Source organism: Leucopleurus acutus, assembly GCF_964270905.1.
Source record: "Leucopleurus acutus genome assembly, chromosome: 7".
Taxonomy (NCBI): domain Eukaryota; kingdom Metazoa; phylum Chordata; class Mammalia; order Artiodactyla; family Delphinidae; genus Leucopleurus; species Leucopleurus acutus.
The window spans coordinates 55,861,342-55,882,479 of record NC_139150.1 but is presented as its reverse complement, the minus strand read 5'-3'; the positions used below and the strand labels follow the sequence as shown (position 1 = coordinate 55,882,479).

The following is a 21,138-nucleotide window of genomic DNA, read 5'->3' as shown; positions in this document are numbered from 1 at the left end:
GGGTCCAGCGGCGATGGGGAAGACCCTGGGGGAGATGGTGGGGGAGGGGCACGAAGGAACAGAAGGGAACACGGCCAGTGCTTTCCTGTCCACTTAGGCACTGGGGAGCCTGTTGGACTCCCAGGCCTAATTCTCTGCCCTCAGAGCCTCCTCCCTGTTGCGCAGAACACAAACCCCGCCACTATACCCCCATCCAGGGCCCTACCTCTACACTCAGAGACCCCCTCCAACGCGATGGGCCTAAACCCCACCCACGCACCCTCACTCAGGGCCCTACTTCTAAACACTGGAACTCCACACTCCAGAGGCCCTTCTTTCGTGGAAGGCTGCCTCTTCCCTTCCACACAGGTCCTAAGCAGAGGCCCCGCCCCACACTCAAACGTCACCCCCCACCCGCCTAGGTCCCACCCCATGCTAAACCCCTCCCCTGCCTAAATTCCACCCCTGCCTAAACTCTGCTCCTACAGCCAAGGCATTTTTTTTTTCCTTTTTCTTCCTTTAGATTGGGGTTCTGTTTTACCTTTTTGGTTCACTGTTGTTGATTCTTTTATATTCTTATTTTTCCTAATAAATCTTTCATTTTTCTAATTTCATTTTATTCTTTATACTTTGTTATTATTCTTTTCTTTTGGCTTCTCCCACCCCCCATTTTTTTTCCATTCTTTTTCCTGTTGCAGCTTTATTTTAGCTAATAGCAATTGTTTCAATTATAGTTTAATTTTTCCTAATATATTTTTTATCCTTCTAATTTTATTTTCTTTTTTATTCTTTGATATCATACTGCTCCTTTCTTTTTTTTTAAACACCATGCCACAAAGCTTGTGGGACCTTGGTTCCCAGGCCAGAGGTTGGGCCCAAGCTCCTGTGGGCTCCAAGTCCAAAACACTGGACTAACAGAGAACCTCAGACCCCAAGGAATATCAGTCGGAGTGAGGCCTCCCAGAGGTACTCATCTCAGCACCAAGGCTCTATACAACTGCCTGCAAACTCCACTGCTGGACGTTTCAGACCGAACAACCAGTAAGACAGGAATACAGTACCACCCATCAAAAAAAAGAAAAATGAAACGACAAAAAAATATGTTACAGATGAAGGAGCAAAGTAAAAACCTGTAAGACCAAATAAATGAAGACAAGATAGGGAACATACCTGAAAAAGAATTCAGAGTAATGATAGTAAAGATGACCCAAAATCTCAAAGCAAAATGAAGAAACATTTAACAAGGATCTAGAAGAACTAAAGAGCAAACAAACAGTGATGAACAACACAATTACTGAAATTAAAAATACTATAGAAAGAATCAATAGCAGAATAACTGAGACAGAAGAACGGGTAAGTGACCTAGAAGATAAAATGGTGGAAATAACTGGCAGGGAGAATAAAGAAAAAAGAATGAAAAGAATTGAGGACAGTCTCAGAGACCTCTGGGATATTAAACGCATGAACATTCGAATTATAGGGGTCCCAGAGGAAAAAAGAGAAAAAGAAAGGGTCTGAGACAATGTATGAAGAAATTATAGTTTAAAACTTCCCTAAGATGGGAAAGGAAAGAGTCAATGAAATCCAGGAAGCGCAGAGAATCCCATAAAGGATAAACCCAAAGACAAACACGCCAAGACATATATCAAACTATCAAAAATTAAATACAAAGAAAAAATATTAAAAACTGCAAGGGAAACGCAACAAATAACATACAAGGGAATCCCCATAAGGTCAACAGCTGACCTTTCAGCAGAAACTCTGCAAGCTAGAAGGAAGTGGCAGGACATATTTAAAGTGATAAAAAGAAAAAACTTACAACCAAGATTACCCAGCAAGGATCTCATTCACATTGGACAGAGCAATGAAAACCTTTACTTACAAGCAAAAGCTAAGAGAATTCAGCACCACCAAACCAGCTTTACAACAAATGCTAAAGAAACTTCTCTAGGCAAAACACACAACAAAAGGAAAAGACCTACGATTACAAACTCAAAACAATTAAGAAAATGGTAATAGGAACATACATATCGATAATTTCCTTAAATGTAAATGGATTAATTACTCCAACCAAAAGGCACAGACCAGCTGAATGGATACAAAAACAAGACCCATATATATGCTGTCTACAGGAGACCCACTTCAGACCTAGGGACACATACAGACTGACAGAGAGGGGATGGAAAAAGGTATTCCATGCAAATGGAAATCAAAAGAAAGATGGAGTAGCAATTCTCATATCCAACAAAATAGACTTTAAAATAAAGACTATCACAAGATACAAAGAATGACACTACAGAATGATTAAGGAATCAATCCAAGAAAAAGATATAACAATTGTAAATATTTATGCACCCAACACAGGAGCTCCTCAATACATAACACAAATACTGACAGCCATAAGAGAGGAAATCAACAGCAACACAATAATAATAGGGGACTTTGGGCTTCCCTGGTGGTGCAGTGGTTGAGAATCCGCCTGCCAATGCAGGGGATGTGGGTTCGTGCCCTGGTCCGGGAAGATCCCACATGCCACGGAGCAGCTGGGCCCGTGAGGCATGGCCGCTGAGCCTGCGCGTCCGGAGCCTGTGCTCCGCAACGGCAGAGGCCACAACAGTGAGAGGCCCACATACCACAAAAAAATAATAATAATAATAGGGGACTTTAACACCTCACTTTCACCAACAGACAGATGATCCAAAATGAAAATAAATAAGGACACAGAAGCTTTAAATGATACATTAGACTACATGGACTCAACTGATATTTATAGGACATTCCATCCCAAAACAACAGTATACACTTCTCAAATACTCATGGGACATTCTCCAGGATAGATCAGATCCTGGGTCACAAATTAAGCTTTGGTAAATTTAAGAAAATTGAAATTGTATCAAGTATCTTTGCCAACCACAATGCTATGAGGCTAGATATCAATCCCAGGAAAAACAACTATAAAAAATACAAACACATGGAGACTAAACAATACACTACTAAATAACCAAGAGATCACTGAAAAAAATCAAAGAGGAAATCAAAAAAATAGCTAGAAATAAATGACAATGAAAACACGATGACCCAAAGCCTATGGGATGCAGCAAAAGCGTTTCTAAGAGGGAAGTTTGTTTTTTGTTTTTTGTTTTGCGGTACGTGGGCCTCTCACTGTTGTGGCCTCTCCCGTTGCAGAGCACAGGCTCCGGACGCGCAGGCTCAGCAGCCATGGCTCACGGGCCCAGCCACTCCGTGGCATGTGGGATCTTCCCGGACCGGGGCACGAATCCGTGTCCCCTGCATTGGCAGGCGGATTCTCAACCACTGCGCCACCAGGGAAGCTCTAAGAGGGAAGTTTATAGCAATACAATCCTACCTCAAGAAACAAGAAAAATCTCAAATGAACAACCTAACCTTACACCTAAAGCAATTAGAGAAAGAAGAACAAAAAAACCCCCGAAGTTAGCACAAAGAAAGAAATCATAAAGATCAGATCAGAAATAAATGAAAAAGAACTAAAGAAAACGACCGCAAAGATCAATAAAACCAAAGCTGGTTCTTTGAGAATATATACAAAATTGACAAACCAATAGCCAGACTCATCAAGAAAAAAGAGAGAAGACTCAAACCAACAGAATTAGAAATGAAAAAGGAGACTTAACAACTGACACTACTGAAATACAAAGAATCATGAGATTACTACAAGCAACTATATGCCAATAAAATGGGCAACCTGGTAGAAATGGACAAATTCTTAGAAATGCACAACTTCCTGAGACTGAAGGAGGAAAAAAGAGCAAATATGAACAGACCAATCACAAGCACTGCAATTGAAACTGTGATTTAAAATCTTCCAACAAAAAAAAGCCCAGGACCAGACAGCTTCACAGGCGAATTCTATCAAACATTTAGAAAAGAGCTAACACCTATCCTTCTTAAACTCTTCCAAAATACAGCAGAGGGAAGAACACTCCCAAACTCATTCTACGAGGCCACCATCACCCTGATACCAAAACCAGACAAAGATGTCACAAAAAGAGAAAACTACAGGCCGGTATCACTGATGAACAGAGATGCAAAAACCCTCAACAAAATACTAGCAAACAGAATCCAACAGCACATTAAAAGGATCATACACCATGATCAAGTGGGGTTTATCCCAGGAATGCAAGGATTCTTCAATATACACAAATGAATGTGATACACCATATTAACAAATTGAAGGATAAAAACCATATGATCATCTCAATAGCTTCAGAAAAAGCTTTTGACAAAATTCAACACCCATTTATGATAAAAGCTCTCCAGAAAGTAGGCGTAGAGGGAACCTACCTCAACATAATAAAGGCCATATATGACAAAACCACAGCCAACATCCTTCTCAATGGTGAAAAACTGAAACCATTTCCTGTGAGATCAGGAACAAGACAAGGTTGCCTACTCTCACCACTATTATTCAACATAGTTTTGGAAGTTTTAGCCACAGCAATCAGAGAAGAAAAAGAAATTTTAAAAATCCAATAAAATCGGAAAGGAAGTAAAACAGTCACTGCTTGCAGATTACATGATACTATAGAGAATCCTAAAGATGCTACCAGAAAACTACTAGAGCTAATCAATGGATTTGGTAGAGTAGCAGGATACAAAATTAATGCACAGAAATCTCTTGCATTCCTATACACTAACGATGAAAAATTTGAAAGAGAAATTAAGGAAACACTCCCATTCACCACCACAACAGAAAAAATAAAATACTTAGAAATAAACCTACCTAAGGAAACAAAAAACCTGTATGCAGAAAACTATCACACTGATGAAAGACATTAAAGACAATAAAAACAGATGGATAGATATACCATGTTCTTGGATTGGAAAAATCAACATTGGGAAAATGACTATACTACCCAAAGCAATCTACAGATTCAATGCAATCCCTATCAAACTACCACTGGCATTTTTCACAGAACTAGAACAAAATATTTAACAATTTGTATGAAAACACAAAAGACCCCAAACAGCCAAAGCAGTCTTGAGGGAAGAAAAACGGAGCTGGAGGAATCAGGCTTCCCAACTTCAGACTATACTACAAACCTACAGTAATCAAGACAGTATGGTACTGACACAAAAACACAAATATAGATCAATGGAACAGGTTAGAAAGCCCCAAAGATAAACCCACACACATATGGTCACCTTTGATAAAGGAGGCAAGAGTATACAATGAAGAAAAGACAGCCTCTTCAATAAGTGGTGCTGGGAAAACTGGACAGCTACATGTAAAAGAATGAAACTAGAACTCTTCCCAACACCATATACAAAAATAACCTCAAAATGGATTAAAGACCTAAATGTAAGGCCAGACACTCTAAAACTCTTAGAGGAAAACATAGGCAGAACACTCTATGACATCAATCACAGGCAGATCCTTTTTGACCCACCTCCTAGAGAAATGGAAATAAAAACAAAAATAAACAAATGGGACCTAATGAAACTTAAAAGCTTTTGCACAGCAAAGGAAACCATAAACAAGACGAAAATACAACCCTCAGAATGGGAGAGAATATTTGCAAACGAAGCAACTGACAAAGGATTAATCTCCAAAATTTACAAGCAGCTCAGTATCAAAAAAACAAACAACCCAATCCAAAAATGGGCAGAAGACCTAATAGACATTTCTCCAAAGAAGATATACAAATTGCCAAGAAACACATGAAAAGATGCTCAAAATCACTAATCATTAGAGAAATGTGAATCAAAACTACAATGAGGTATCACCTCACACAGGTCAGAATGGCCATCATGAAAAAATCTACAAACAATAAATGCTCGAGAGGATGTGGAGAAAAGGGAAACCTCTTGCACTGTTGGTGGGAATGTAAACTGATACAGCCACTATGGAGAACAGTATGGAGGTTCCTTAAAAAACTAAAAATAGAACTACCATACAACCTAGCAATCCCACTACTGGGCATATACCCTGAGAAAACCATAATTCAAAAAGAGGCATGTACTACAATGTTCATAGCAGCACTATTTACAATAACCAGGACTTGGAAGCAACCTAAGTGTCCACTGACAGATGAACAGATAAAGAAGATGTGGCGCATATATACGATGGAATATTACTCAGCCATAGAAAGAAATGAAATTGAGTTATTTGTAGTGAGGTGGATGGATCAAGAGTCTGTCATACAGAGTGAAGTAAATCAGAAAGAGAAAACCAAATACTGTATGCTAACACATATATATGGAATCAAAAAAAAAAAAAAGGTCCTGATGAACCTAGGCGCTGGACAGGAGTAAAGACAAAGATATGGAGAATGGACTTGAGTACATGGGGAGGGGGAAGGGTAAGCTGGGACGAAGTGAGAGAGTAACACTGACATATATACACTACCAAATGTAAAACAGATAGCTAGAGGGAAGCAGCTGCTTGGAACAGGGAGATCAGGTGGGTGCCTTGCAACCACTTAGAGGACTGGGATAAGGAGGGTGGGATGGAGATGCAAGAGGGAGGGGATATGGGCATATACATATGCATATAGCTGATTCACTTAGTTATACAGCAGAAACACAACACTGTAAAGCAATTATACTCCAATAAAGATGTTTTAAAAAAAACACCACGAGATACCACTTTGCACGTTTCAGGATGGCTATAATCAAAAAACAAACAAAAAAAAGAAAGTGTTGGCACAGATGTGGGAAAATCGAAATCCCTGTACATTGCTGATGGGAATGTAAAATGGTGCAGCTACTGTGAAAAACAGTACAGCAATCAAAAAAAAAGCAATTTCTCAAAATATTAAACACAGAACTACCATATAATCCAGCGATTCCACTTTGGGGTATATATGCAAAAGAATCAAAAGTAGGGACACAAACAGATATTTGCACACTAATGTTCACAGCAGGACCATTCACAGTAAGTGAAAGCAACCCAAAGAGTGGATGCAACCCAAGTGTCCACAAACATATGAATGGATAAACAAACTATAATATACACGTACAATGAAATATTATTCAGCCTTAAAAAAGCAAATTTTGGTACATGCTATAACATGGAAGAACCCTGAAGACATTCTAAGTGAATTAAGTCTATCACTTAAGATCAAATATTGTGTTTCCACACTATTGGAAATTCATAAGGAAAGAAAGTAAAGTAGTGGTTGTCAGGGGCTGGGAGGAGGGGAAATGGGGAGTTACTGTTTACCAGGAAGGGAGTTTCAATATGGGAAGATGAAAAAAGTTCTGAAAATGGATGGTGGTGATGGCTGCACAAATGTGAACGCACTTAACGTCACAAAACTGTATATTTAAAAATCATTAAAACGGTAAATTTTATGTACATTTCATCACTTTAAAAACATAAAAGTAAAAAGAAGGGATGAAAAATTTGCTATATTTTACTGGAATTAATTCAGTATTAACTTGAAGTATACTGTAATAAGATTCATTTTTTAATTGCTAGAGCAACCATTAATAATATAACTCAGAAAATATGATTAAGAAATCAAAGCAATTAAAGGAATAACGGGTAAACAAAAAACATGTGAGGTGTAGAAAAGCAATAGCAAAATAGGTAATGTAAATCCAACCACATCAGTAATCACATTATATGTGAACGGACTGAACAGTCCAATCAAAATGCAGGAATTATCAGACTGGATTTTTGAAACAATAGCAAAAAAGCAAGATCTAAGTATGTGATACCTATACAAGACACAGTTCAGACTGAAGGACATAAGCAGTTTGAAAGTAAAAGGGTGGAAAAAGATATGTCACACAAGTGGTAATATTAAGAGAACTGTAGTGGCAATGTTAAGGCAAAACAAAATACACTTCAAGAAAGGGAACATTAGTAGAGAGAAGGAATTTCATAATGATAAATCAGTTAATACAAAGGGAAGATAAAACAATTATAAATGTATACAAATCTAACAACACAGCCCAAAAACACATGAAGCAAAAACTGACAGAACTCAAAGAAGAAACCGGCAATTCAACAACAGAGCTGGAGCCTTCAATCTTCACTTTCAATAACTGACAGAACTAGACTTAACATTAGCAAGGCTACAGAACACTTAACAACCATGTCAACCAATTTAACCTAATATTTAGAGAACACTCTGCCAACAGCAGAACACATTCTTTACAAGTGCACACTGAACATTCACTTACACAAACCATATGTTAACCCATAAAACAAGTCTTAATAACCTTAAAAGAATAAAATCACCCAAAATATATATTCCCCAACCACAATGGAATTACGTTAGAAATCAATAACAGAAAGAATTTGGGAAATCCTCAAATATTTAGAAATTAAACCACAACACTTCTAAATAATCCATGATTCACAGAAATTGGTTAAATTTTTAAAACTGAACTAAATGAAAACAAAATTGGAACGTATCAAAGTTATGGTGGGGCAGGCGATGAATGGGCAGAACACAGAATTTTTAGGGAGGGAAAAATACTCTGTATGATATTACAACGATGGATATGTCATCAGACATCTGTCCAACCAAAATGAACACACATACCAAGAGTAAACTCTTAGGTAAACTATGAACTTTGGGTAAGCACGATGTGTCATTGTAGGTTTATCCTTGGTTTAAAAAAAAATGTACCATTCTGATGACTGATGTTGATAATGGGGGAGGCTGTGCATGTGTAAAGAGGGGGGATATGGGAAATCTATGTACCTTCCTCTCAATTTTACTGTAAACCTGAAACTGCTCAAAAACAAGAAAAAAGTTATGGAATACAGCTAATACAGTACTTAGAAGAAAACTTAGAGCTTAAAATGCCTATTTTAAAAAAAGAAATGCCTCTAATTAATAACCTGTTTTCAACCTAGCAAAATTTACTTTACTTTTTTTTGTGTGTGTGTGTGTGGTACGCAGGCCTCTCACTGTTATGGCCTCTCCCGTTGCGGAGCACAGGCTCCGGACACGCAGGCTCAGTGGCCATGGCTCACGGGCCTAGCCGCTCTGCGGCATGTGGGATCTTCCCGGTCCGGGGCACGAACACGTGTCCCCTGCATCGGCAGGCGGACTCTCGACCACTGCGCCACCAGGGAAGCCCTACTTTACTTTTAATTTGCTTTATACAATTAAACCCAAAGCAAGCTGAAGAAAATAATTTTTTAAGAAAATTCAATGCAGAAATCAATAAAATAGAAAACAAAATTAATAGACTAAGATCAGTAAATCCAAACGCTGGTTCTCTGTAAAGATCTAAAAAATTGATAAAATTTTAGCTAGACTGATGTGGGGAGTCCCTTGTGATTCCGTATCAATTTTAGAGTGATTTTCGTATTTCTGCAAAAAAACACTGTTGGGATTGCACTGAATCTGCAGACTGCTTTGTGTACTACTGGCATCTTAACAATATTGTTTTCCAACCTGTGAAGATGAGACGTCTTTCCACTTATTTCCATCTTCTTTCTTTCAGCAATGTTTTGTAATTGTTAGACTATGTCTTTCGCCTCCTTAGTTAAGTTTAATCCTAAGTATTTTACTCTTTTTTTTCCCAACAACCATTTTTTAAATTAACCATTTTTAGTTAATTGACAATGTTGTGTTAGCTTCAGGTATACAGAAAAGTGACTCAGTTATATCAGATACACACACACACTTTTTTTTCAGATTCTTTTCCATTATAGGTTATTACAAGACATTGAATATAGTTCCCTTTGTTACAGAGTAGATCCTTGTTTTTTATCTACTTTACATATAGTAGTGTGTATATGTTAACCTCAAACTCCCCCCACAGCCTGTATTTTATTCTTTTTGATGTTACTGTAAATGGAACTTTTTTCTTAATTTCATTTCTGGATGCTCATAGTTTTTGTATAAAAATGCAACCGAATTTTGCGTCTTGATTTTATGTCCTGTAATTTTGCTGAATTTATTAGTTCTAACTACAAAAAAAACTAGTGAAGTAAACAAGCTTTGGCAAGGTTGCAGAACAATATACAAAAATCAATTTTATATCTATATACCAGTAACAATCTGAAAATGAAATTACATTCAAAACAGCATCATAAAAGATAAATAAGATACTTAGAAATAAGTTTAACAAAAGTGAGAGACCTGTACACTGAAAACGAAAAAATACTGTCAACAGAAACTTTGGTTTTGTTTATTTTATACTTAAGTATAGCCGATTAACAACAGAAACTTTTTACAGTCTAAATAAAAGGAGAAACACTCATGTTTATGTGTGTCTGATTTAGTGCCATTTCCTGAAAATACCAGCAAGGTTTATTTTTTTTTTTTCTTTTTTCTTTTTGGTAGAAATTGACAAGATGATCTTAAAAATTGATATAGAAATGCAAAGGATCTAGAATAGCAAAATAATTTTGAAATCAAAAAGTAGGAGCTTCACCACCTTGCCATAAAAGCTATAGTGTGATGTCTGCCTGATGATAGACATATTGATTAACAGAACAGAATAGAAAATACAGAAATAAACACTTACATTTATGGTCAACTGATTTTTGACAAAGGTGCCAATGCAATTCAATAGTGAAAAGAGTCTTTCCAACAAATAATGCTAAAACAACTGGATCTATATGTAAAAAACAAACCGAACTTAGACCTTTACCTCAAACTATGCATAAAAATCAACTCAAAACATGTGACAGACCTATGTATAAGAGTTCAGATGATAAAACTTACAAAAGAAAATACAGAACATGTCTGTGACCTTGGACCAGCCAAAGGTTCCTTAGATAAGACCCAAAAAGCATGATTCATAAAAGAAAGAAATGATAATCCAGACTTCATCAAAACTAAACTTTTGTTCTTCAAAAGGTCACATTAAGAAACTGAAAAGACAAACCAAAGACTGATAAAATATATGCAAGTCATATATCTGATAAAGAATTTGTATCTAGAATATATAAAGAACTCTTACAACTCAATGAGACAAACACTCCAATTTTTAAAAAAAAAAGGGGGCAAAGGATTTGAATAGATATTTCACCAAATAAGGTACGCAAATGGCTAATAAGCACATGAAAAGATGTTAAACATGTTTAGTCATTAGGAATATACAAATTAAAGCTACAGTGAGATACCACTAAAAACCCACTAAATGGCTATAATAAAAGAAGATTGACAGAAGCTTGACAGCAAGTGTTAACAGGATGTGGAGAAACAGAAACCTTCATACACTGCTGGTGCGGATGCAAAATGTGACAGCTACTTTGAACATTTTGGCAGTTTCCTAAAAAGCTAAAAACAAACTTACCATACTACCTAGCACTTCCATTCTTAGGTATCTCCCCAAGAGAAATGATAATATATAATCTCACACACAAAAAAGTATACACAGATGTCTACAGTAGCATTATTCATAATGGTCCGAAATTAGAAACAATCGAAATACCCATCAACTGGTGAATGGACTAAAAAAAATATATGGTATATCCATATAATGGAATAATATTCAGCAATAAAAAGGAGTACCGCCAAATCCAAAGGGACAAAAAGCCAGCCAATGATTTCCTGGGGCCGGAGTGGGAGCAGAGGTTGACTGCAAATGGGCATAATACTTTTGAGGTTGCTATCAATGTTCTAAAACTAGACTGTAATGATGACTTCACAATGCTATTAATTTACTAAAAATCACTATACACTTACAATAGATGTATTTTATACACCTCAATAAAGCTGTTTGAAAATTAAACCACAGCAAATTCTACTGTATATTTACAATAATATCCAAAATTTCGTATGTAAATTTAGGTATGATTTATGATTGAAATAAGGCAATCACTTGGGGAGACAGGTTTGTGATAGCAACTCAAAGCAAAGCAATTATAATGAACTTAAAAGAAAAGTAAGATACCTTGATTTCAAACAATTGATGTTTGCTGGTCAGTTTTTTAAAAAAAGAAGAAAATTAAGCAATTGTCTCACTCTGTAGCAAGTCTGAATTCTAGAACATTTTTAAATGCTTAAATTGTAAATTTATCTTTTCTAACCTGAAACTGCATAATAAGTGCTTTATTTAGCAGTAAACAGAATGCTTTAAGGCAATATTTTCTATACTATTTTAGGTAACATATAAACTCTGTATTAAATATTTAATCATATGTGAGAAAATAATTTTTTTCAATTCTTCAATCCTTTTGATTTAGGTACGGAGGAAATCTGCATGAGGGGCTAGTTTACTTCTAAATACCTCTCATGTAATCTGCAAACTGCCCTTTTAAAGAAAAAGGTAACAGCCTTTGGCAGGAAACTAGATTTTCATAACATTCTTTTCATTGTATTCCCTCATGCAGTAACCCTCTATTCATACAAGTGGTGATAGTTTTCCATTTGTAATAAAGATATAAATTTATTTTGAAAGAGAACTTCAAGTCTAAAAGTTAGACTGGATAGGTACTATGAGGACAGGGCAAAAATCATGAGTGAGGTATGTTAAGAACCTAAATTCAGGAAACTTTGATTCCCATGTTGTAAAGCACACAGTCCGCAGTAAACTCAGAATGAATGTTCATGAGTAAAATGGATCACTTCGATAATTCACAAGCACCTGAAGATAAGCAAAATGTCTTTAATGTTCTTATTCTGCTTCTTTTGTGTGTGTGACCTTCTTTTTCCATAGATCACATCAATATAAACACATACTAGGAACCAGGATTTCAACTAGCTGTAATACTACACAGTAGTTTAAGTTTTGGCAAACAGCAGATTATCTAATAATTAAAGAAGGACCCTTTATCACGTACCACTTTTTCCCACAGCTTTAATGAGATATGACTGACATATAACACTGTATAAGATGTACATGTTGATTTGATACACTTATATATTGCAAAATGATTACCACCATAGTCTTAGCTAACACTTGCATCATGTCACATAATTACCATTTCTTTTTTGTCGTGAACACATTGAAAATCTACTCTCATCTAAGCAACTTTCAAGTATATAATACAGTATTATCAACTATAATCACCATGCTGTACATGAATTTACTCATCTTACAGCTGGAAGTCTATGCTCTTGGACCAACATCTCCCTTTTTCCACCCTTCCCAGCCCCTCGTATCCACCATTCTAGAATGTTTCTATGCATTCAGCTTTTTCAGATTCCATATATGTAAATGATATCATACATGAATTGTCTCTGACTTATTCCACTTAGCATAATGCCCTCAAGGTCCTGCCATGTCGCCGCAAATGGTTTAAGATGTCCTTCCTTCTCATGGCTGAATAATATTCCACTGTGTATATGTACCACATCTCCTTTATCCATTCATGCATTGACAGATACTTAGGTTACTTCCACATCTTGGTTATTGTGAATAACATGTACCACTTTTCTAATATAATTTGGACTGTGTGTAATAAAAAAGTATTTAATTCACCTTCACTTATATAACCCTCCCTAATCAAATTTTTCTGATTTTAAGTTGTAATTTAGTATTACCACATTTTTTTAAGTTACATGTCAACATTTAAAAATCTTCCAATTATTAAAACTTGAAAAAATTCTGTGCTACACATAGGACAGATACCCTAAATTCATTAATTTATTTTAAATACTTATTAAGCATGTGCTTTGTGCAAAGTGTTATGGATAATACAAAATAAGATCACTTCTAAAATAACACAATGTTGTAACTCAATTACACTTCAATTAAATAAATAAATAAGACCACTTCTGCACTCCAGAAACTTACAATCTAGTTGGAGAAATAAAGCATGTGTGCAAAACTACAGTACAAACAGTAGTTCATCAAAAAAACGAACACTTCTAATTACAGTAAATAAAGAATGACTCAGAGCAGGATTTCAACAGTAGCTAAAGTTTGAATAATATTCTGATAGGCAGAGATGGGGCAAGAGAGCATTCCAAGTGGGGAGTGTCTCTGTTATCAAACTAAGGAGTTTGAACTTCATTCTTTAACCAACAGTGAACCCTAAATGACTTCCAACCAGTGAGTTTATAAGGAAGGCTCTTTGGAGGCATTAACAGAATAGGGTTTAAAAGGTGAGAAATGGGAGAGCTGGAAAAATACAGGTACCATCCAAATTAAGTTACTTTCCTAAGGTCACACATTTAACCATACACCTGATTCTTTGAACGTCTATCTCATTGTTTTCCATTATTAGTATACAGCAACAAGAGGATAAGTTTCTATTCAGGGTTACTCAAAGACAATTTATTTCATAAGGCCAGTAATTATTTATCTATTTCAGCTTTTTATTAGTAGTGATAACTCACAAAATTTTCATTTATATTAACACACTAATATCTTTGGATAGAATGTTTTTTTCATACAATGTGCCTCTTAATCCCTTTCATATACTGCCTATTTATACTACCTTTTACACAGGAGGTGTTCATGTATTTGAAATAATCAATGACCTGAAAACTGAGATAAGACTAATTTAGAATTAGAGCATTCTAAGGTATCATTTTGTGGTTCACATGTGTAGACTTTTTGTACTCACAGTTAAGCAGTATATTAAAGGAATAATTCTAGGCTCTCTGATACAATACAAAACACAATTCATCTCACACAACACACATGTCAATCATAAATCATAATGTGCTTTAAACAGCAGCTTCATCCTCAAAGCTGAAACTAGTCCTTTTACAATACCCTTGGCAGAAATACATCATCAACTGCTCCATCAAGTAAGTCCCACCTCTAGCATCCCAATCTAACATACATACCAAACCTTTTTTGGGTTCCAAAATATATGGATGATCCCTGTTGTAAGCTCAAGTAGTTTTTAAAACTCCTAAGTAGAATCACAAAGTAGAGAAAGCAATTTACATCAACATGTTACAATGAAAACAAGTCACATCCTCACACTAAAAATGAAATCAAAAAGCAAAGTGAGTATCTACAGAAACTCTTTTGTTTATTAACACATCTGAAAAGCACTATACTACATTTCTCAAACTTGGAGTCAGGAAAGAATTTTGAAGAGATACGATTCTATAACACTGGAATTCCAAATAGCTACTTAGAGTTTATAATAGTAGCTATAAGAGGTATTGATACATATAAGCTCACTAGAAGACCAATAAAATGTACCCAAGTTATCCTTAGAGATTTTATTTTAATGTTTCCATTGTCTCATGTCTAATCAACATTTTCCAGACAGCAATTCTTTTAGACATTAAAAAACAAAAAACAGCTAGACTATCAAATGCGCGATCCTCCCACAAGGCTAGTTTTTTTCTTTTTAAAAATGCATTCCTCCTAAGTGAGTTTAACTTACTAAGAGAGCCCTAACAAAATTTCAAGTAAGCCAATCGTGTTATATCCTCTCATCTCTTTGAGCATGTTTCTCCCTGTCTCCAAATGCCCTAAAGCTGCTTTTAAGACCTCAAACTCCATAAAACCCTTCTTCAGATCTTCAAAATTCACTTTATTCTGTAAAATTACTTGCATATACAATGTCTCCAAAATCAGCTTTCATGTTCTCACGCAAACATTTTAAACCAATTCACTCTAAATTATATAGAAATAACTGATAGCTACTCAATTTAGCTAGAGGTGTTTTCACTTCTAAAAGAAGTCTGTTGACCTAAATTATGTAAGTTAAAATAAATTTAAGTTTAGAAATTAAAAAATCAAAATAGAAACTGGGGTCTGGCACCTGTTCCCCCATTCACCCAGTTATAGACCTTAAATTCACCTGGTCCAATACTTGATCTTTAAAGTGACAGTGATGCCAGAGATCAAAGTTAACCATTTGTAAACCTACAGTACCATGGAGCCTCCTCTAAGGTTTTCCTGCATCTCATTTCACATACTTCTGAGCCCACAGATTCTGTACAAACTAACTTTTTGCACAATGGATCTTAATGGTAGTGGCCCCAGCACTTCTGTAGGAAGTAGCTATCTGTGTGCACAGTAGGAATCTGAAGGAAAGAAGTATGAGTAGTTTTACATTCCAGGACTGCCTTTGATTTACTTAGTATCTAAGTCCAAAAGCAAAAAACAACTGATATTCTTAATAGTCACAATATCCCTGTCAAGGTGCATTTTTGTTTCTTCTACAGAGGAATAGTAGCCTACAGGCTTCTGGTCTCTTCCTCCTACAAATTAAGTTTAGTTCCGCCTAAAATTAAGTCAGGTCTGCCCTTTATAGAGATAAGGAAAGTTAAATTTTAGGCTTTACAAACAATTTGTTAAATTAGAGTGAAATTATGTACTAAATTCAGAAGGCAATTTAAAATTCAAGTTCTAATTATTTTTTTCTTTATATGCTTTAAGTATAATAGTTATATACAACCAAATAAAATATTATTCAATTGGCATACACGCTGTAAATGAATTAGTATCTCATTTAAGAACCAAATGATATGCAATACATATATTCAAAAAATGCCATCAAGCACCAGACAGAAGAGTCACACTGTTGTTTTATAACAGCCTATTTTGTTCTGATATATAAAAATTAAATCAGCTAAAACTTAATGGCAAATAGTCTGATTTAAACACTAACTATGATAGTCATATAAAAGAGATACCAGAAATATCTAAATCTCATCATCACTTTTACCAGGGCTGTGTGTGAGGGTAGTCAAGGGCCTCACAGGCATTCAAGTGGTCAGATACACAGATGTGACAGTTTTAGCTAATTTAACTAAAGCCAGTATTTCACACAGATCTAACAAAGCTAAGGTCACGACCTATTTCCACTTGGTAAAATTAGCTTTGAAAAGAGAACGACTTTACTCTGACATCGATTAGTACGGCCTTCGGGGGGGGGCATTTTTATACTCTATTTTGTTGCTTTTATAAACAGAACCGTTACGGAAAATAAGGAGTATCCTATCCACCACTTATTTTTGAAGTTATCTACTCAGTAATTAGATACAAGAAATAAAAAAGCAAGATTCACAGAAAGTAAAAACAGAACACCGGTTCACGCTCTTCCCAAATCTTATTACTTCCAGGTGTGAATACCAGGAGCAGCGCGAACAGATTTGAGCTCTACTTCCGCTCCTACTAACCCCCTACAATTCTCTACAGAAGAGTCCAAGAGCAGCAGAAAAAAGAACTGGCCTGAAAGTGAAAAGGAGATGTTGGGGTGAGGCGAGGAGTTGGATTATCAAAACTTTAGTAAAAAATAACTCTGGCTGTAGTTGCCAGAAATAAGTTATCACAGCATGTAAAGTCTGACACTGGGTAAAGCCCAACAGGCTTTCCCTAACTTCAAAACAATGGCCTTTAGGGCAAGGAAGGGCTAGGAACAAAACAGCGGCCAGATTCCTAACTGTGGAAAGTTTAAACAAATTTGTTCCTCAGCGAATGGGGGAAAGGAGAGGAGGGAAAGTCTGGGCTCTGCCGACGGAGCGCTTGGGGTCCGCACTGTGCGCGGCAGTCGGTCCAACGCAGGGAGGCGCTGGGATTTGGGGCAGCAGCGACGACATCCACCCTGGAGCCCTGGCCGGAGGACGTGTTAGGACCCGGGGGTTCGTGTGGCCGAGTAGGTGGAACAAGGACGCCGACGGCGAAGACGAGTGGGTCCGGCGCGAAGGGGCAGGGGTCCCAGACTCTGGGGGGAAGTTGGGGGCGAGACGGTGCCGGGACGCCGGGGAGAGAGAGGCGAGAGACGGCGGGCGGCTCTACTTACTCGGCTGTACCAGATGCTGAGGCGGGCCGGGGCCAGCACGGCGAAGAAAGTCCTCTGGGGGTCGGACTGAACGTGGAAAGGCGCCTCGGCCGGGCTCCCCAAAGGGCAGAGCAGCCTCTTGGGCCAGCCGCTCAGGAAATACATGGTCCGCGCGGAGCCGCCGACGCCGCGGCGCCCGGCGGCCCCCGGCCCCGTCCGTCACACTCAGCGGCCCGGGGCCGGACGCCCGTCTCCCACACCGCCACCGGCCGAGTCGGCGGCGGCGGGGGTGGCAGCTCAGGGCATTTGCCCGTTGGCCGGGCCGGGCCGGGCCGACGCGAAGCTAAGCGACTAAGGCACCCCGGCGCAGACGGGGCCCAGTGTAGGGTAGGGAGGGGGAGAGCGAGTCGGGGCCGGGAGGGGGCGGGAGGAGCTGGAGGAGCTGGAAAAGCTGGGAAGGCCCGCCCCGGCCCCGCCCCTTCCTCGGGCCGCCCTGGCGTCACCACGCCGCGCCGCGTGCGTCTGGCCAGGGAGGGCTGCTGAGCACGCGCGCGTACTGGAGACTTCTCCCCTCCCCCTCCCTCTGCTTTCTGAAGCTTCGCCTTGGGCTTCACTTCAACACGCATGCGTCTGTGCCCCCCCCCCGCCCCTTGCTCGTTTGCACCTCCCACTTGCAATGTAGAGCGTGTAGTCTGGGCTGGAAGGCGGGACTACCGCCTGAGACTCGGCGACAAGTGGGCCGAGCCAGCGAGACGCAGCTACAAGGCGACTACGAGCTGGAGCCGCCCGTTGCCTGGCCTAGCCAAATTTGACTTCCCTCGCGGATTGGTGCGGCCTCTGATGGAGGCGGTCCCGGAGCTGCATCGCCGAGCGGGGGTGGGGGTGGGGGAAATTGCAGAGGAGGACGAGTCACGTGACGCTCCGTGCTCTAGTTCCGGTCCTGGCTTCTGGGCCGTGATCTCTGTGCTGGGTTGTTGTGTCCCTCGCCCAGTGAGCCTTTCTTGTGTGACAAGGTCTGCGGTGAAACCTGCTGGTGAACTTCCTGCCCTCATGGAGTTTACACCCTAGAGGAGCCCTTTATTTCAATTCGTAAATAAACCAGCATGGAAGTGCCTGAATCCTGTTCTCTGTCCTTCAGGAATTCTAAATGTAGTGTATATTTTTGAATTCAGTTTGCATTTTTCTGTCCCTTTACCAACCATAATGTTAAACAAGGCGAGGCTTTCTCTTTTGCACTCTCAGTAGGGTATAAGATTTAATTTTAGAGCTGGAACAGACTTTAGAGATTCTGTTTAACTTTTTGGACCCAGGGATCACCTTAACAATAAGAGGGTTTTCTTAAGTGTTGACTCTACCTCTGAATAGGATGGCAGGAGTGGCGAGGGAATGCGGAGTAGGGGAAGGGGAGGGGTCTGGATTAAAAGACTTGCTTCTCATTATCTACTTTTTTGTACCGTCTGAATTTTTCCACGTGTTTCTATTACTTTTTCAATTAAAGGATTTTTAAGTTAGCCCAGGTTTTAAAAAAAAATGTTAGCTCACATGAAAAAGTAGCAAGATAAACAGCAAAAGAGGAAACAAAGTAACTTAATCCGTATCAGATGTAGTATTGTAGCTGGTATTCATAACAAAATATGTAACTTTCCATAATTTTCCTAAACATTCAGTGCATTCCCCAGAAGGCGATCAAAGAACCCAGGATTCCTCAAAGTTGAAATTGCCTCACTGCTCACCAGCCTCTTGTGGTCAGACCGTGTCTCCTTCCTGGTGTTTTTGTCTGACAAACAGCAAAGCAGCCTGGAACGTAGTAAGAATAGTAAACTCAAAGTATTTGTCAAAGGAAACTTTGGATGAAACCGTGATCCAGCTGAACTGTACCATTAGACAAATAAAGAGGCCCAGAGTGGTTTCTTGACTTGCCAATATAAAATTGTAGAAGAATAACAGTGGCATCATACTGTCATCTAACATTCTCAGATTCAGTTATGCACTTGGCAGAAAGAGAGAGGAAATTAAAATAAGTTACAGGGCACCAATTCCACTGGCAAAATTTCCTGAGAGTGTATTCATCCCAGCTCTCCTTCAGAGGTTCTTTGTTCTCACGTGCTTCCTAAATGTTAGCATTTAACTGCACTCAAGCACATTTTAAGGAACTTCTAAGTAATTTTCATTGCTCTCAGTTTTAACTTTACTTGCTGGCTTTAGAATCTAATTTCCCTGCCACATTCCTTTGTAGTATTTAAGGTTTGCAGAATATTTTCAAATGCATGACTTGATTTTGTTCCACAGTAAATCTTCAAGGTAGGTAATACTGGTGTGATGTTATTCTCACTTTCTTAATGAGGAAACAGGACCAGAGTGGTGAACATGCCTAAAGTCACATGGCCTGAAGAGAACTGGCCTTCCTTCTACAGACCTAGTGATCTTTGGATTGAACTGAACTGTGGTAGCTGCTCCAGGCAGTGACACCCTGTAGGCCTTTCGCCCTGTGGGGGGAAAAGTGAAATATCTGACTCTCCACAATCCCTTACTTAAGAGTTCCCCCATTATGATAGAAACCTTATGAACTGGACTTTCCAGCTTTCAAATATCAGTGTAATGTTACTCTAAATACACTAGCAATTCCTGTGCCCTGAATGTTCCTACTCTTCCTTTCCCTACACCACCACCATCACTCTCAAGTCAAACTTAATGAACTCTATTCTAAGACTCAGGTGTAAGTGAACATTAATAGGTATGTGTTTTCATGTATCAAATTAATGGGTTTTTTTAATTAGAAGAAATGTTCGTACACAGAAACAGAGGTACATTTATAAACGGTTGGTGGAAGTATAATTTGGTGCAGTTTTTCTAAGGAGTAGTTGGCATTACATTTAAGAAAGAGAGATCTTAAAGATATGCACACCTTTGGCCCCAACTATTTCTTTTCCTATGATTATTTTCTAAGAAATAAACACCAATATGTACAGAGTTTAGCTTTAAGAATGTACCCCACAAAGGTGTAGCTAAGAGCAAGTAATCCAAATGTCCCCCAAAAGACATTAATTATAGTCCTTCCTTACAATGGAATATCTTGCAAAAATAAAAAATTATGTTGGGGAAGAATATGTAATCATATAGAAGTATATTCACTATTATGAAGTAATGAAAGCAGGAAAAAGGCAGTATCCCATGTTCATGAAAAAAAAAGTATAAAAAGGCCTAGAGAAAAAAAAGGAAGAAAATGCACTAAAATTCTGGTATTTACCCTGACTATGGTGCTTTTTATGTTCTTTTGGGGGCTTTTCTGTATTTTCCAAATTGTCTATAACGAACACATGTTACTTCTGTAATGAAAAACAATTATGTAAAACAAAGTTAAATTGCTCATGACTGATAATGACCCACTTGCCTGCTTTAAGTGGGGCCTGCAGTGCTGGCAAATCAGGGTGGAATGTAGTAACGTGGAGCTTCAGGCACTGTCCCAAGACTGGTGAGAGGAGGATTAGGAGGAAAAGCACCCTGAGTCATCAGACTGAAAGTAGGCTCTCTGCCCTTCGGACATTCACAGACTTCTTATA

At 38.3% G+C, this 21,138-nt stretch overlaps 1 protein-coding gene across 4 annotated transcripts in view; it reads right to left on the bottom strand.

The window, feature by feature from the left end:
- Positions 1-17,930, bottom strand: part of RIC1 (RIC1 homolog, RAB6A GEF complex partner 1) — a 136,579-nt gene extending 118,649 nt beyond the window's left edge. For all 4 annotated transcript variants that reach the window (XM_082842826.1, XM_082842828.1, XM_082842827.1 and 1 more), the window contains exon 1: positions 17,600-17,930. In XM_082842826.1, coding sequence (XP_082698952.1) covers positions 17,600-17,743 — 144 coding nt within the window. In that variant the 5' untranslated portion in view covers positions 17,744-17,930. The remainder of the gene's footprint in view (positions 1-17,599) is intronic.
- Between the last annotated feature and the right edge of the window lie 3,208 nt (positions 17,931-21,138).